This window comes from Elaeis guineensis, chromosome 2 (assembly GCF_000442705.2).
Source record: "Elaeis guineensis isolate ETL-2024a chromosome 2, EG11, whole genome shotgun sequence".
Classification (NCBI taxonomy): Eukaryota; Viridiplantae; Streptophyta; class Magnoliopsida; order Arecales; family Arecaceae; genus Elaeis; species Elaeis guineensis.
Genome location: NC_025994.2, coordinates 55,014,025 through 55,033,387, shown reverse-complemented (window position 1 = coordinate 55,033,387; position 19,363 = coordinate 55,014,025). Strand labels below are relative to the sequence as shown.

At 36.1% G+C, this 19,363-nt stretch overlaps 1 protein-coding gene across 2 annotated transcripts in view; it reads right to left on the bottom strand.

Moving 5' to 3' along the window:
* Positions 1-18,903, bottom strand: part of LOC105034989 (calcium-dependent protein kinase 17) — a 33,544-nt gene extending 14,641 nt beyond the window's left edge. The window contains exons 1-5 of one of the 2 annotated variants that reach the window (XM_073251777.1): positions 17,827-18,903; positions 10,167-10,310; positions 9,919-10,071; positions 9,379-9,494; positions 3,679-3,846 (exon numbers count right to left, since the gene is read on the bottom strand). In XM_073251777.1, the coding sequence (XP_073107878.1) occupies positions 3,679-3,846; positions 9,379-9,494; positions 9,919-10,071; positions 10,167-10,310; positions 17,827-18,658 (1,413 nt within the window). In that variant the 5' untranslated portion in view covers positions 18,659-18,903. The remainder of the gene's footprint in view (positions 1-3,678; positions 3,847-9,378; positions 9,495-9,918; positions 10,072-10,166; positions 10,311-17,826) is intronic. The other variant, XM_010910357.4, reaches the window with a different exon arrangement.
* Positions 18,904-19,363: the final 460 nt, after the last annotated feature.

Genomic DNA, 19,363 nt, shown 5'->3' with positions numbered 1-19,363 from the left:
ATAGTTTGAATAATGAACTGTAAGCTAACAAAACACAAACAGGCAAAAGGAAATGTGCTAACATACGCATGCACATATCAACATTCAACACCATCATGGTAAGATGACTTAAATAAGTTGGTGCTTACAACTGGAAAATTGGCAAACAATCTTAATATTAAGAAAGTTAGCCAAGATTTTCATTCATATATGCACAAAATATGAGGCCTTTATTTTTTGACTGCATTTGATGCATTGGGGAAAATAACTAAAAATATCCTCCATACCTGTAATCTTGAAGGTAAAAATTGAATCACAATTTTTTTCCATTTGATGTTGTTTTAGTCTAAGATAAGTGTGAAAAACCTAATTTAATCATCCACAAAACAATAAAATGATCTTCAAAAACAAAAAATTTGACAATACAAAAAAGCAAAAAAATGTTGTATCAATACTGACATAGTACAGTTCAACAGTACGATACCTAACCAACATGGAACCCAATACTAAAAGTGCAAACCTTGCTTGGGATGGCTTCGCATCATGCAACACTGATTTTCTAATTTATTCTCTCTTTATTATTGTTAATGGTCATTCCGCTTCACTTGATACCTTATCAAAACATGGGACTGAACCAAGACGAGTACTAAGACTAAGACTTTAATCCTTACAACAAAAACAAAAGACAATCGAAATGAAACATAATAGGTGTTGCTTCAGTAAATTTTCAGGTCATGTCATGTCATTTCTCATGTAGCTATGGTTGAAAAAGATATTCTTCTTGCCTATCTAACTTTTTGCATTAACTAAATAATGGAAAACACACTAGATAAGTAACTTCAGTTTGCAAGGGTTGCCTTTACCGGTGCACCTTTAACTAGAACTTAGCTTGTGCAATAAGGAAATGGAAAAAGGAATGCCTTGCGAATAGACATTGAGCCACAAGGGTTTAAATCTCCAAAGTGGAACCCATCCTACTCTAGTGTTGAATGATACAACGTAGAAACACCCCATCTCAACCACTCAAGACACATTTTCGTATCTTTATTTGTATTCTCACTTTTTTGTTGTTTGCATGAATTTTTAGATGTTTTCAAGCACTTAAATAGGCTTTTCAACCCAAAGTTGGGTTTATGGTATCAATACAATATGAACACATGTAGTGTGAAAGAAAATGGAAAATAACAATAAATTAAATGAAACAGTACTCATTAACGGAATAATGAACAAGAAAGTCATAAATTTTTAAAAAAGAACAAAAAAAAGCATCTAAATAACTATTAAAAAGAAAAAAGATCAAAACATTGGCATCCTAGTGAATTCCCAAAAATCCTAGGCAGCCGTAAGCATCAAGACGTGGCGGTCTTGATCGGTCCAAACCTAGAGATGGACCAAAATGGTCTGGAGAGACCTAGGGACTCTCTCTCTCATCATATCCAAGATGGTTACAACCAAGGTATTAAATTTCATGGAATAGAGGCGTCCCGATATCTCCATAGAACGGGATACCCAACTGTCCCATCCCATCCCAATAGCTGTCCTAGTAGATATCCTCTGCCTCTCTCCCCTTTTTTCTTTTCTTTCCTTCTTTTCTTTCTTTTCTTCTATCTTCCTTTCTTTCCTTTTGTTTTTCTTTCTTTTTCTTATCACTTCCTTCCTTTTTTTCCCCTTTTTTTTCTCTCTTTCCTTTCTTCCTTCTTTCCTTCCTTTCTTTCTCTTCTTCCTCAATTTCTTTCTTTCATTTTTCTTCTTCTTCTTTCCTTTCACCTTTTCCCTTTCTTCATCTTGCTTTCTTTCTTTCCTCTTTCTTCTTCCCTCCCTATATGGATGAATTTCGGAGTCCTAATCCCATCTCAGTCCCGTTTTCTCACAAGAACAAGATAGGACAATTGAGATGCCCCCTGTCCCACTGGGACGTAAAACCTTAGTTACAACAACTTGGTTTAAGCCAGGTCTCGAGCCCATGGACATGCAATAGAGCCAAGATATCTCATAAAAAGGCACTCGTGAGTTTGGATTTAAACTTACAAGAACTGATATTGGAATAGATATGGCCAAGTTTTGTTGTTCAGCATGTGCAATCATATGAAAAGCAATATGGAGAGCAATGATCATTGTCTTATTTTTTTTTTTCTGATGTTAATATTATTTGATAAAAGCACTCGAATTTTTTATTGGTTTGTTTCTCTTGTTTATCTTGAAGGTCAAGAACTAAATGAAGATGAATGTATTTTCACAAAGGTGTATCCATACAATTATGAAAAATGGAGTTGGACAAAAGAAGTACAGTTTTCTTTTTCTTTTCTCTTCTTTTTTGCTTTCCTCTGAACATAGGAAGCTTGAGTTTAGCATTAGGTTAGAAATTGGAGATCTTTGATAATTATTAAAATATATATTAGTTTTCGTAAAAGCTATGACTGCCAGAAGCATAATTACTTTTTCACTTCTATGCTTTTAACCATGAGTTACATTCCAACAATTATGTTTGTTAACAATATTCCATTACTACTTATAGTTTGCAGAATTACTTGTATTAATATTAAATTCATGACCATCAATGTTCATCCACATACAAAAAGCTTGTTCAAGATGATTTGGATGTTTAGTTTGTTTGGTTAAGTCAATTAATGTTTAAAATATGTCACTCAATATAACAAAAATACTCAAAGTTATAGAGGGAAAAGAAAATGTCCCAGCATAGCATTAGAATATAGTTTAAAGATCCATATGTAACTACAATTAAGAAGCATAGAATAACAAAGTATGATTTGGTCATTTGGACGATGACCCAAATTGACCAATAGATATAAAATACTCTGCATAATTTGATTGATGGACCTCTCCTTTACGGGCAGAACAATAATTTTTTTGTTTAGGGGGATAAAGTTATATATATTAAAACTGAGAAATACATTATTCACAAAAAAGAGAAATAATGTAAGATAAAATATTACATCTTTATTAATATGATATTTAGAAAAAGGATGGCAAAGTAGAAAGAGAATCACAAGTTCAAAAAGACAGATCCTTGAGTAACTTTGCCACGCTAATTGTGATCATCAACACATCATGCAATATACTATTATTCAACAACAATGTCTTCCTTATATATTTGTAGTATTTCATGTAGATCTAAATATGTTCAACTAACTAATATATTAAACCATCAAAATTCTCAACTTTTGAACAAAGGCGAAGCTGATATTATATAAAAATGATAAATGACCAAATACATCATGACATCAACTTAAAATAGGAAGAGAATGATTGTATGAGCTACCTTTGGCATCCAATCCTCAAAAGTAAAAAAAAAAAAAAAAAAATTGATGAGAGTAAGTGCTTGGGGTGTGCATTAGCCTACAGTACAAGTATAACCTTTCCTGAGAGAAAGTCTTCACATGGGAGAATTCATTTTAATTTGGGAGAGAGAACTGAAGACCATGATAATGAGCCCAAATCCCATTGAATAAGGTCACTTAAATCTTTTTCCTTTTTGGCAATACCAGGATTTGAATCCTCGACCTCCTCCAAGGACAACCCTTAGGGAAAAGGTGCCAACCAACTGAGCTAATCGTTGCAAATTCTTATGTTCTGATTTCAGACACTGATCCCTCTAAAAGAGGTGGGACAAATTGTAATTTTTAGAAGTCATGTTATTAGAAGCAACAATCTCACAAAGAAAATCTAGGTAGTGCTTACCGCTTCCATAAGAGCTAAAATTTCAGACTCCTTAAGGTTTGCACCAACTCTTTGCAAACCAGCCTTGAGTTCCTCATATGTGATTTGACCACTATTATCTGTGTCTATCATCTTGAACATTTCTTTGAGGCCTGCAATTTCTTCTTCAGACATGCTCTCAGCAATGACCTACAAATTTGTAGCAATTTCATAAAAGAAACTCAGACACGTCACGCAAATTTGAAGACACATTACAACATTACAAAATCTGATTGAACAATGTTTACCCATTAAAAAGATTTGTTAAAAGATACCACAGAAAGTTGTCATACATTGTTCATGGAAAAGAGAGCCAAATCTTGATACAGATAAAAGCAAACAATATAATGAAGCACAAAAAATGGATGTCAAAGTTCCAATGGGGTAAAATAGTTCTAGAGATTTAGTCACATAATAAAGCAACCAATTAGCAGCCTTTGCCTCCAAGATAATTTTAACATTACCAATTGTACAAGATTGGGTTAGTTTAATCCTACTGATGCAAGATTGAAGTTAGCTGGCATTTGGCAAATTGATCTATGGCCATGTAAGACCCACCTAAGCCAACATCAAATTAAGGCCACTGGGTTAGGTGAGCATACACCCACTTTTTCAATAAGCAGGTTGGGCTCAATTAAGATCGATAGAGTCGAGTTTTGCATGAGGAAGTCTAGACATTGTTCTTTAAACAGGAGATGAATTTCAGAAAGCAAACAAAGCCAACAAAACCATACTTATCAAATAATACTCAAGCTATTTGGGGCATATAGATTCAATTTTATCATCACTCTGTATCCAAGCTCCAAAAGAGGGCTTGAAATGTGTATCCTGAAACATCATCTCAAAGAACTTCTATGTACATCTTGCAAAAGCATTGAATCCTTTGGGAATTCAAGCTTGTCTATCTTATGATTGGTCTTTATCTTTGCATATTCACATTTCTGGAATCAAGGTTTTCAACAACGGTACTGAACCCCCTACCATTTTTTGCATCAAAACAATATGCTACCAGTATGGTACTCATACCAATTGTATGTACAGAAAAGGACAACTTAAAAAAAATGAAAAACCATTAACACCAACTTGCATGCTCAGTATGGCACACACCTGCACACACTGGTGGTATAGACCAGTATGGCTGGTACATACCAGCACAGCAAGTTTCAACATCCCGGCACCTGTATCCATGCTGGTTCCACATCAGAAGGTAGCAGTTTATTGTACTGTTCTGGCGGTTTTTTGAAACTATGACCAGAAACAAGATACCAAATCCAACAACCTTGAGATTTACAGAGCAAACTAAGAATTTTTAGTAAAAATTCTTGTAAATTTCCCAGAATGATTTTATACATTAGCAAGGGAAAGATATGATTTTGAAAGAAAAACACTAGCCAGTCGTGAATTTTGATAAGGGAGCATTTGGTTGCAGGAGACTGATTAAGATGGAAAGTGATCACTTTTTGAAAAGTAACTTTTATTCAAAGTGGAGTTTGGTGATTTGGTTTGCCTGGAAAGTGAATCCTGAAAAAAGTGCAGTTCTGATACTTTGCATTGGATGCCAACTAATATAAAAATATGAATTAATATGTACATTTCGAAGCATATATTGATTCAATAAAATGATATATTTTATTATTAATTATCTATTCAATATTTAAATAATATTAGCTATTATTTATTATTGAAAATGTGAAAATAACCTCCTTATGTACACTATCACCCCTATGGACAGGGATGAACCCAAGGACTTAGCAAGGTCACAGCCCCCTAAGTGTTGCTAAAATCCTGCTGCTAGCCTCATTTGCCCCAAGGTGCAGCTCCCTTCCTAGTCTCAAGTAAGATGCAGCTGGCCCCTCCCGACATCTGTTAAAACTTAGGCATGACCCTTTCCCTCACTACCCGCATGTTGTTAAGCACTCCTTGAGATTTTCCTTATGGCAAGAGAATCAATGATGGATCATTGGTTTCTTTTTTCTAATTTTGTTATCTATTAAAATCTAAATCCCATATGGAAGTTAGGATCTGAGCTAAATTCGGAATCTAAAGAAACCATAAAAAATCAAATCTAAGGAGAACTATTATGATAAGATGATGTTCCCTTTTCCTTTCTCTTAAGGACTCTTTGTAAGTTGAGTAGTTTTCCCATCCTCCCATGGACCTCTTCCCCTCTCATATCAGGGGTGAGTCTCCATTCATATTTTAGCAAATTCTTTGACAAAGTTTATATGCTAGATGTGCTTCCCTTGCCTCTTTAGTGCCCTTCTTGTAACCTTGCCATTGCTGCTGAATTATAATATCATGATAGGGAATCTTGTTGGGTCTCTATATTTGTATAGAAATAGTTTAGGGCCTATTTGGCATCACCTTTTTTTCTTTTTTTTATTTTTAAAACATGATCACAGAAACAAAGGCTAAAAATATGTTTGATGCTATTATTTTTATTTTCTTTTTTTCAAAAATTGTATTTGTTATTTCTAGAAAAAATGAAGTTCATATACTATTTTAAAAAACAAGAACCTCATGTCTTTTACTACTACTACCAACATCACCTTCACTTGCCACCACCATGTGCCCACCACAACCATAGCTACCACCTCCACCACAACCCCTACCACTGCCGCCACCGCCACAAATGCCGTTGCCGCACCGCCACAAATGCCGTTGCCGCCACCACCACCTCCACAACAAGTGCTACTACTGCCACAGTCTTTGCCACACCACCCCACTATCATCACCGCCACCACCACATCACCAATGCTCCCACCACCACCACCATCAATGTCCACACCACAACCTTCACTGTATCTACCACAACCGCCTCACCACCATCATGCTTATGTTTTCAAAAAATAAGTAAATGTACCAAACATGTATATTTTTAAAATCTGGAAATTAAATAGGAAACAATTCTAGTTCCTATTTCTGAAAATAAGAAAAATGAGAGTGATGCTAAACAACACCTTAATTTTTTATTTTCATCATAAAAGTTATTTATTGTACCTCATAGAGCACATGTATCTAATCGTGGACATTTTGTAGATAAGATGACCATGCATGATTGATGGGCATTATAATCAAATAAGGGTATTTACATAATCATATTGTTTTGTCTCCCTCTTTTTCAAAGCTTGCCTCACCCAAGCATATAATCCTAACTCCATCCCTACTTATGGAGCACATACTGATTGAATAAAAATCATATCGTTCTATTATTAATTACTTAAGCACTGTTTAAATATTACTCATTGTTTATAACTGAAAATGTGAATATAACTTGATATCTACATTATATCCCTTATGGAGCAAGCACAAAGTGAATAAAATAATATTATTTTCTTACTAATTGTTTATGATATTATTTATAATCTATTTTAAAATATGAATATGACCACATATTATTTTATTTATTGATTATTAGCTACCATTTTAATAATGTAATGATATTATATTACTTTATTATAATATGACCATGTAGTTCATTTATTAATTGTTATTATATAATTCAATCATGGGTAGATATTTATATAATATTCAAGTGTCAATTAATACGATATTATTGCAAATATGAATGTATTCCATGTATTATTTTATTTAATAGTTACTATTCATTATTATTTTTACATATTTAAATAGTGATAAATAATCCTACTAATAAAACATAAATAGTATTAAGTTATTAATATTATTGATTATGATTTAATAAAATGATGCTACTATACTAATATTATTTTTAATAGTTAAATAGTATTACTATTAATTATTTAGTACTATTTTCTATTAATGGTAATATTAAAAATATGACCATAGTCAAGATCAAGGAAAAAATGTAGGTGAAGTGAGAGATCTTTTCTTTCAATCTTTTCACTTTCAAATGACTTTAGAACCTAGATGGCGTAAAGTCACTTTATTTCCAGAGCTGCAAACAATCTGAGCTGCTTATAAGCCCATATCGGCTCAACATCATCTCGATTCTAGCTTAGCTCAGTCAAAAAGTAAGCCAAGCTCAGACCAATTTGAAAGCTCTACACATAAACGAACCAAACCTGAACATCTAAGCCAGTCACAATGGAAAGCTTGGCTTGGATCTTAGCCAAACCAAGCTTGAACAGATTTCTTGAAATAGATTAAGTTCTAGTCAATCTTGAGTAGCTTGAGTTCTAGTCGATCTAAAGTTCGCTATCTCGGTACTGGACCCCATATTGGTACAATTCTATTACAGCATCCGTACGCGGTTCAATATCCTATGAGATAGCGTACTGGGTGTTGGTGTGGTACGAAACATTATACCGGTACAAGACTAGTATAGTACAGGATGTACTGCACATTTTGGTCCAAAGTGGACTAAAGTCACTGTTAGAAAAGTGACATACATCAACTTCACCCCAACCAACCACAAGTTAAACCAAAGTCCCTCTTGGGAAAGTGACTTTCATCTACTTCACCCCAGCCAAACACACCCTAACCTAAAATGAGGCAGTTATATGAGAGCATGATGCTGTTTTTATACTCAAAACTTCAACAAAGATATGGTTAGGTTGGGCATACAAAAATCGAATTCCATAATCTAACAAGAATACTTTTGTTCTTTGGAATTTCAAATTAGCATTATCTTTCATGAAAACACTGCATGCCATTAAGAAATATCAGTTTTGTACTCAGAATACATTAACAATCTGCTTTTTCTGCGGATTTTTACTCCTGTGCTGAGTGTCTCAGACTCATCAACTTAATACTATTTAATTAGGTTGAAAATTTAAAGTACACAATGTATAAAATTATACTTCTGACTTCTGAGGCAATTTAACAACCACCACAAAAAGGGGAATTGCACAAAACTAAAATGCACCTCCATTAGCACAAAGAGATCACATCAACTTTCTCCGGTCTCACAAACTAATGTTGGCACCAAATCAATCAGTACATGCTGTCTACAAATGATGATGCATTGGTTGACGAGATAGAGTCAAGAGCACTAGCAGAGACCTCAAAAAAATCAGATTGGTCAAATCATACAGGGTAATAAAGAAAAGCTAAAGGGAGGCCCAGTCTCAAATAATGGCATTGAACACTCCCTCCCACTCCCAAAAAGGGATCCTTGAAATCATATCCAGTATAATGACACTAAACAAGAACATTATGAAAATATGAAGCAAAGAGTATTAGAACACACAGGAAAACATGGAGAAGCCACCAGTTAATTGCAGTTTGCAAGCATGCTCATGAAAGCAACAAGCCAAGCAATTACAAAAAGATTATTTTTTAATTACGATAAAGAAGTTAAATCTGCAGAAGATTAGTGTAACAAATACAACAACAAGTTAAATCTGTGCCAGACATAAGAAAGACAATACAGATAAAACATAGGTAGCAAAGTTGATGGGTGATTCCAACTATATTTAAAAGTAATGGATAAGTTTAGGCGGCTGTCTGGACAGAAACCAGAGTTAAAATGGACCCGAGCAAACCAAGACAAAAGTGCATAGAAACTTCAATCCTTGGAAGATTTACAAGACGAATGAAGTTAGAATGCAGACTGCAAATAAAAGTAAAGTTTATCACATATGGCACCATTTAAAGCTTTTCAACACTTCTTCGTGAATTATACTAGGGCATGGTAGGTTATGGTACCAATTTCAAAGAGTGAAACAAGCTTGAAACGGTCTAAATTATCAAATTACTCACCCTAAGGGCCATTTTCTTAAGCTTGTTCATTGCAGAAAATTGCTTCAATCGAGTTAGGACAGCAGAATCAAGAGGCTTATCAGGAGCTACACCATTAACCTGGACCCAAGGGTGGCCTGCAAGAATACAAAGAATACTCATCCAGCAAACAACCATTTGAAGCATTAGAACCAAATAAAGAATTTAAGTAGGAGACACAGCTATCTAAATTTTGTGACAGAAAATTAACATGTTTTTGCCTCAGTTTCTAGATGGTATTATATGGCTTAGCAATGTCATATCAGTATGTTTTCCAACAAAAATGCAGTAACTGCTAAGAAGACATAATCTTCAGAGTTCAGAGTTCAGACACTTCCTAGGTGAGTGACAATGAGAAAAAAAAACATACATAGCGATGATCATGATATATGATGATGAATCCACCCAATGGCAGCAGGCAATTTATAAATTATACAGAACTTCAATAAACTGAGATAATATCAAGCTGTTATCGATTAACATTCTACCATACAGGAGGAAAGCAGATAGCACGGAACCTACATAAAACTTCATGAGCAGTCAATCTCTTTTTGGGATCTCTCACAAGCATTCTCTTAACCAAATCTTTTGCACTCTCTGAGATACTGGGCCAAGGGTCTGAGGAAAAGTCAAGATCACCTTTTAAAACTTGTTCAAATATCCCTTGCTCTGATTCTGTTTTGCCAAATAGAATAGTCAGTAAATTTTGGATTTCAATGACCAACTATTGGACATTGCAATTGAAGAGCAACAACCACCAATATCCTTACCATCCCAAAATGGAGGGACCCCACTCAATAAGATATATATAATTACTCCTGCACTCCAAACATCTGCCTCAGGACCATAACGTTTCAGCAGAACTTCTGGAGCAACATAGTATGGACTACCAACAACATCTGTAAATGTATCCCCTGTTAAAAGAGAGACTATTAGTATAGATGATGTGCTGAAAGAACTGATATCATCAGATCATAAAGACAACATTCTTAAAATTTCAGTAACATGAATGGAACAAATATATATGAAGAAGATCAAAATCAGAATAGAAAATTAGCTCCAAAATAACAGCTTAGCATTTCACAAAGATAAGCTCCACACTATTTTCAATTAAGGTATTTCTCAAATCTTGTTCTTGGGAAACTACCCTGCCTTCATATCCCCTTTACTACATATCAATCTCCTCATGTTCTAGACAAGATAATTTGTAAAACACATTTTAAGCTGATCATAATCACCTGAGAAATAGGTCAAACATGCTCAACTATCGATTTAATAAAATCAATCGGACTACAAAAAGTGAGCAATCCTTTGAAAAATGGAAGGAATGAATCATCAAAGCTGAACCCTAAGAAGTGCTATAGAATGAATTCAGGCCATCGAATTGGTTAGCCTAATCTATTCATCATATGGAGCACAGATCAAGCAAAAATTATTTTAGGCACTATTAATCATATTATTCTTAGTTTAATTTTGGGAATGTCTGATTGACATATGTTAATTTAAGAACAAATTTGCCATTTCAAAAAGTTGAAACTGCAAAATCAGTTTCACATAGAAGGTTGATCATACTTAAGCTAGGTCCAGAAAAATTCATAATTTAGTCTTTGAGAAAAAAATTTGTAATTTAGTTTCATTCTTATAAATCATATCTAGTTAGGATTGAAAATGGATGGGTATCACTATACCCACATCCATATACATTTTTATTTGACAAATGCAAACATAAATATGGACATTAATCAGATGCTAAAATTCATATCCGTATCCATTTTAAATTAATATAGATACAAATAAAATATTGACAATATGGATATTAATACAGATGTGGATTGGATGGTTAAACTTTATGAACAACCAAATTGAAGATAACACTTCATGGAAAGTAAATTAAGTTAAAGACACGTCAAAGTCACTTACTGCCCTTTAAAGCTCATGACATCTATACAAAACCAATAGGATTGCAAATAGAACCAAATATTCAAATTACTTGGATGGTTATCTATCCATATCCATTTCCTTTGATAGATATGAGTAGATATACGAATGGTACCCAAATACTCGAGATATACTGAGAGATTCGGATATGGAAACACATCTAGCAGATATTATCTGGTACACTTTCACCCCTAACAAAATCATTATTAAGTTCCTTTACATCAAATATAGACCACAATTAAGCAAAACTCTTCTTAATGAGCGAGACAATTTTAAATTTAAAGACCAGCAGTTACTTGATGTCAAACCTACAAATCGCTGCCTAACTTCCCAAACCAACCATAGCATAAGACAGCCTTGCCATGAAACCTAAACTAGTAAGCTTTCCACTTAATTAGAAAGAGCCTAAATGAATTGGATAGTTAACTATCCATATCCATACCCATTTTTCTTTGATAGATATGGGTAGGCATACGAATATTACCCAAATACTTGAGACATTATGATAGATTCAGATAGCAGATAATACCTAGTCCACTTTCACCCCGAACGTAATCATCAATAAGTTCCTTTACATCAAATATAGACCACAATTAAGCAAAACTCTTCTTAATGAGTGAAATGATTTTTAAATTTAAAGACCAGCAGTTACTTGTTGTCAAACCTACAAATCGCTGCCTTACTTCCCAAAGCAGCTATAGCATGACACAGCCTTGCTATGAAACCTAAACTAGTAAGCTTTCCACTTAATTAGAAAGAGCCTAGATGAAGGAGCAAGACGATAAGGTTTGGGTACAGGAAATCATGCCAATCTTCAAGGTGCGAAATTATAAGCCAACAGGTGAAATTCACATAGCAATAATGATTTGAACCAACTGATTAAATAGTATGTCCAATTAAGTTCTAGGTTTCTGAGGCTTCTTTCTCTAATTAGAAATTAAGTTTTGACTGTCAACTGCAAAGACCAGGCTGCAGTCAAAACAGGCAGAGGGTTGTCTTCATGTGGGAATAGCTTGAAAGAAACCATACTGAAAGTATATTTGATCTCTCTCAATCTAGGGCATCCTCTGTAAAAGATATAAGTTTGAAATGTCAAGGATGTATAAGAAGCTATGTTTTGATGTTCTTTTGATGGCCTTAAATCTGAAACCTTTGAAAGTAATGAATTAGTCCTCATCCACTTTAATTAGTCCAACATGCATGTTGACCATCTTGAAAGCAACAAACTGCTGAGAAGGTTAAGGAAGGTCACAGGAAACATATACCACAAATCGATAATATGACAAAAGTAGCCCTTTAAATTGAGCTAATAAAAATAGCCCTAAAATAGTGAAGGCCACAATAACTGACAACCAAATGATGGTCAATTTTGGCAGCATAAGCAAGATCACCTTGCAATGAATACTATGCCCTAGGTATAGCCAATAGTTACTAAATGAGAAGTCTACCACTTGATCAAAGCAGGTCATGATTCCATAGACCCACTTGCATGATGTAAAAATCTTGTTCTAACAGAAGAGGGAAAAGTTATATGTCCAAGTACACTTAAAAGCACTAGATCCTAATCTATCAACAACTACTAAGAAAGATTTTTCCCAAATTCTTTTCTCCTATGCAACGTTTTAAATGCCAGTAATGGACCTGGCACTGGTTTTTGGCCAAAATGGTATGGTCCCAGTCTGTCCCATATTGACAGATGGCATGAGACTTCATATCGGTCCACAATGGGCCACAAAAAATGATTTTTTTTTTCTTTTTTTTGGTTTCTATACACGGCAAGGGTATTGGGATGATTTTGTTTTGTATTTTTAACATTTAAATCATTCTTTTTTTTTCAATGGGTAAGTGATAGTGAATTGCTCTTATCAACATCGACAATCAATGATCGATAAACTAGCAACATTTACCAGTGAAGAATGACAAATACAATATAGTATTGCAAAAAGAAAATGAATAACTCACTTTACAACTTTAAGCCTATGCAAAGTGTTGATGCCTTTGGTATACATCCGGATCTTGCTCATAGTCCAGATTAGGGCAGGTAATTTTCAACACGACCCGTTGATACGAACACGACACGATACGTACTTAGGCAGATTCATGTTTAGAATAAATAGGTTTGGTCATAAATAGGTTGACCCGTTTATAACACGACAAATTCATGTCTTAAGCGGGTTGACCCATATAACCCATTTTCACCGGTTTAAATAAAATGGTTTAAACAGGTTAATAGGTTACATGACATGTTTAAACACATTTAACACATTTATTTTAAGATTATTTGAGGGCAAATGAGGAGTGTTTGTAAATAAGATTAATTTTTTAAAGTTGTTTAAATTTGTTTGAGCTATGAATTAGCATAGCAGATAACTAAATCATTTTTATATTATTTTAGTTTTTTGATCAAATTTTTATTATTTTAATTAAATTTTGTAAATATGTCAAATAGTTAAACGGGTCATTAGGCGGGTCATGTACTCGTTTGACCCGCTAACATGATTATTAATCATGTCAGACGGATCATGTCGTGTCGATCTATATATGTTCGTGTCGTGTTCGTGTTTCACAGGTCGATCCGTTTAATTAAACGGATCATGTTCAGGTTGAGCTAATCTATGTTATACCTGCAAGTCAACATGACCCATTTACGACCCGCAAACACGAATTGCCAGCCCTAGTCTAGATCTTGGATATCATAACAGCCTAGATATTATCCCCATCCCTACTAGTCATCAAATGTTGGATTGTAGTTCCTGGTACTGCAAATGCATGTACATTTGATACTTGTAGAAGCTCAATCATCCCAGATTAGGGTAATATAAAGCAATGCCATATTCTGATCCATGGCTATACCCATATCCATAGGGGTGATACGATGCAGAGCCAGATCCCAAGACATGATGAGTAGAAGAAACCTTATCGATCATACATGGATGGAGCATAATATCCACCCAACTATATGATACACAAGGAGATCAGCCTCTATGATAAGATCCACTGTCCACTATAGCCATATGATGCACTTCCAGATTTGTCACTACCATCCGCTCCTAATGTACATAACAAGTCCCAAGTCTTCTAGTACTGCTCCTTATCTCCTTTCGTTTCCCGTCGAATTTGTTCCACCAACTCAAATTTTAATATATCAGGTATACATATAATCGTTCCATGCCTGAACATAACTTCTTACAATTGAGCCTCCAATCTCTTGACATACCAATTCCCATAACCCTGGTCTTGTATGCCCCTAGTTGCACCATTTTTGCACCCTCTTGATGGTCCCTATCCCATGTGGTGTGCGCATTCTACCTCCCCTGTGATTGGAAAGCCCTTGAAAATAACCACCATCTCCAGATTGGCCACCCTGTCCACGCTAGCCTCCACACCCATCACTCGAACTGTCATTATCATCATTCACTATTACCACAAGACATTCTAGAAAAGCGGAGATCTGATGGCTCCAGAGCCCCATTTCATCTCCTAGATTGGTCTGTCATCTGCTACCTCAACCCAATTGGGACACCTTGGAACCACTTGAACCAGTGTCCTATTAGTTGATATCAACCCATTTCAGCCAAGATAAATGAAACACACATAGTATCAGTTGAATCGGGGCCCATACCGATCAGTTTGACCATTACCAACCCAACCCAATCAGGACACCCCCTTTTATATCATGTCTGCAATCTAGGGACATCTTGGTCCCAATTTTCTGGCCAAAACAGTATGTTACTATTCATACGGACTTGTTCCATGATATTTATGACCTTGGTCCGTCGGTTGGTGTGGGAAGGAACAAAAGGTTGTGAGAATAAGCATTAGCGATGGTGGAAAAATCCCGGCCATATTATCTCAGCAAATGTAAACTAATGAATCCCGAGACATCGTCTGATGAGATATCACCATAATGGCTGAGGTTTCCTAATCTTTCTCTTACAATTTTAATTGAATATTGCAATCATTAAACAATAATTAGTTTTGACATGACTATATCTATCATTGAAAAATCCCAGTTTCTACAATAAGATCCAAGATCCTAGGTTGTCTCAGAATATCTACATACTTCCCCTTTTTCTCTCAATGTGCCATCTCAGCCAACACAAACCAAGATCTCACTTCATCTGAAAAATCAGCCATTTACCAAGATGCTGAGATCTCAAAATTTTAAAAACCTTGGTTTGCTAACACCATCTTTTAGATGTATAAATGGGTATAAAAATCGAGTTAAGGTGCCTTAAGAAAAACATTTAAAATTAAGGTTAGAATAGTGACAGCAGACCAAAGTTGTAAGATTGGTAACAATATCCATTTATCATGAAGAAACCTAAGAGTTATGACACATACAGCGATTGAAGCCATAAACAAATAAAATATAAGATTTGCTAACACACTCTTTAAGGAAAATGGACAGTTCTAAAATCAGGAGTGGAAACAAGGCAAACAAAAGGAATTAAATCAAAAGGGCATCTAGCATTAAAGGGTATTGTTATAATATCTATAATAGAATCAATAACTTGTTCATGAAATATCCATTGTTTTGTCCGTTCTAACCTTTAAGAGTTCAGTGATCATCCATCAAAAATTAAAAGTCTTCTGCACTCACCTCTAATCTTGCATCAACCCTCTAGACTATATATCCTTGGCCAACGCATATAGTGACAAATAAGACCTGTCTCGAAACCCTAGGATGCTTACTAGCGGGTAGAGAAACTCATTTCTTGGTTACACTTTTTAGGATCATACACTGAGGAAGCAAACCTTTAAGGCTTCCTAAATTTGAGAAGAACTTAAATGGAGAGGAAGAAAATAAGGCTTGATTACAACATTCTATAAAGCACAAAGACAAATTATTAAGCAAAAAGAGAGATTAAAAGAAACAAGCTCAAACTTAAGTTGTAAAATCTATCAAACAAAAACATTTTTTTCACTGAAAGCTATACATAGCTAAAGCTTGAACAAGTGCATCATGTAAGGAATTACATTCATTCATCAAAAGTCTAAAGCTACCGAAATCTTTTGTGTTGTGATCTCATGTAGCTGTTGTCAAAGTGATGCTTGAAGGTTTCACATCATGCATAAACAATAAATCAATTATTCAGTAAATTTATTCTTTCTTGAGATTTCTTCATTTTAGAGGGAAAAAAAAATCTTTACCGACACTGCAAGAATTAATGAACATACAGCACCAAGTGACATGAAAATGTACAGACATAGCACATTAGACCCAACAATATGCAAAAAAATGATGGGAGGTCTAAACGAAAACCAGCTTAGTGATGTGGTAACAACATGGTAACAAAGGAAACCAAGCAGTCAAAACTGACATCAAATAACAGTGGTTAAACTGGTTTTGGATCAAAGAGAAGGGAAAAGAAATGTTTCACACACTGAAAAGATCTCAAAATTTCCAAACAAAGGCTGAAGTTAGCATGAGCATGGAGTAGATCAAAGCAACATTTCTTTCATTAGCAACAACAAAAACAAGAATTAACATTTGAATCTGAGTAATTTTGAGTTCATTTGGACCAATAAAATATGCAAATGGACCTAAAATTTGAACTTTGAATAGAGCGTTCTTGACTCCAAACCAATGTTAAATGCCCACTTGAAAATGGACCCCACCACCTCACCACCCACCCACCCACCCAAAATGGGATAAAAGAGTGGCATGCTGCACCTATAATTATATGAAAGTCATTTCCTCATATATTTTTTTTCCTTTTAGCATTGTTTTAAAGGATGAATCTTCTGTTATATTTACATTATACCATATTTTCATTTTTCTGTTAAATCTATAAGATCTAAAAAGAAAGAAATAAAAGCCTTCCTGACCATGTCTTATTTCTGAAGCCCCTCTCAATATCTGGACATACCTTCTTAAATTTTTTGAGAGAGGACATACCATGTTCAATTAGATGCTTATAAATACAATTTGTACAACTTCTTATCTCCTTTAACAACTTATCCTCTCTAGTTACAAAGCACATTCTCATAGCATTCTTAACTGGGCTAGACAAGTTGTACATGTTCATAAAATTTTTACAGTCTAAAACAAATCTATTTAGCAAAGAGGTTCTGTATTCACTTATGAATGTTCTATTCAGTCCCACTGGCATGCAAAAAACTAAAAACACCAATAAAATATTGTAGAAATGCATCTTAAATTTCATTGACTTCCATTAACTTAAATGGAGATGTTCTATCTACATTATGGTATACATTAAATTTAACTCATCCATAATAACAGTATAAATAATTCAGCAGCAAAATGATGTATTGATGTTCGATATACCGCTGATTCTTGATTCCAACAGAAGCATGTACTGTTCTTAAATAAATGGTAGAGATAATGACATTGTACATCAATAAAATGAACACACATGTTTTCACATCAAAATCAATTTTTTCCCTCAATTAAAACCATTATAGCAGAAAGAAAATAGCAAACGATTTATATAGTCCTTCAAGGTGAGACTAATCTAAAAAAAATACCTGGCTTGAAGAATATGGACAGCCCAAAGTCAATGGTCTTAAGCGGCGACTCCTCTTTCTGATTGACGAAAAGAAAGTTCTCAGGCTTGAGATCCCGGTGCATGACCCCTAATGAATGGCATGCCTCCACGACACTAACGATCACCCTCGCGAGTTCAGCAGCTGCCTTCTCTGAATAGTGCCCCCTCTGAATTATCCGATCAAAAAGCTCTCCCCCAGCACAAAGCTCCATCACGAGGTGCACGGCCACAGCGTCCTCATAGGCCCCAACAATCGAGATCACATTGGGGTGGCCGGCGAGGTGGTGCATGATCTGAATCTCCCTCCTCACGTCCTCGACATCCTCCTCGGTCACGAGCTTCCGCTTGGCGATGGACTTGCAAGCGTACTCCTTTCCCGTGGTCTTCTCAACGCAGAGGTAGGTGGTGCCGAACTGCCCCTGGCCAAGCTTCCGACCGAGGCTGTAGAGGTCCTTGAGCTTCTCGGTCCGGCGCTGGAGGACAGAATCGACCTGGAGGCCGACGCTGGAGACCCGCTTGATGTGAGTAGGCTTCTTGGGGGGCGAGGATTGGGGAGGGAGCTCCTCCGACGTGGGAGACGGCGGTGGAACCACCGCCGGCGGCGGCGGCTTCTTAAGGTCCTCGTCGGGGATCTTCACGGGCTCCGGCGGCTTGTCCGGGGCGGGATCGGTGGCGGTGCCGGTGGAGGTGGAGGCGGGAGAAGGGAGAGCCTCGGGGCCGTCCGGCGAGCGGGCCCGCCAGAGAGCCGCAGAGACGGACTGGAAGAATCCGTGACGCCCAGCGCTGCTCGGGCCGACGCAGGTGTTCCCCATCCGCTTCCGATGATCTTGATCTCGGCGAGGATCCGGATCTCTGTCTCAGCTCCGACGCATTGGCGCACCGCCGGAAACCTAAAGGCCAGCGGGTGAGGGCAGTCGGGGCCGGGGCCCGGGGGGGGTGGGGATCGCCGACACTGGGATCCGGCGAAGGGGAGCGGAAGCGGAACAGGGACGGGGAATGCTTACGTCAAGATTTATATTATTACGTTGGTGGAACCCCGTGGAGGGGGGGGGGGCAGGGCGAGCTACGGGTCGTTTAAAGTAGTAAAAAGAGAGAAAAATCGGAGGAACCAGAGAGAAGATAAGGGTGCGGCGGGACCGGATCAGCTGCCTGGCATCAACATTCACATGAGCAATGACCTATCTGCACGTGCCATGTCATTATCAGTGTTACCGATTTGCTCAATTAGGGTTGTACGCTAGTGACGGCAAGGCCCGTTCCCAAAGGTTTGTCCTTTTTATGCTAGCCACGGGTTGGACACTCAGAAATAATTTGCTTTGCGACAACAATTTCAAATTTAAAAACTAAAACATTGATGAAAGATTTTATAAGAGTTTATCAAATTTAAATATTAAAAATTTAAAATATGATATGGGAGATGCAAGAATTGCAAATGATAGCAAGAAAAAATAACTATTACGGTCAAATGCTCTTGATATTTATAGTATAAATATTTTTTAATTTAGTTATGAATATTT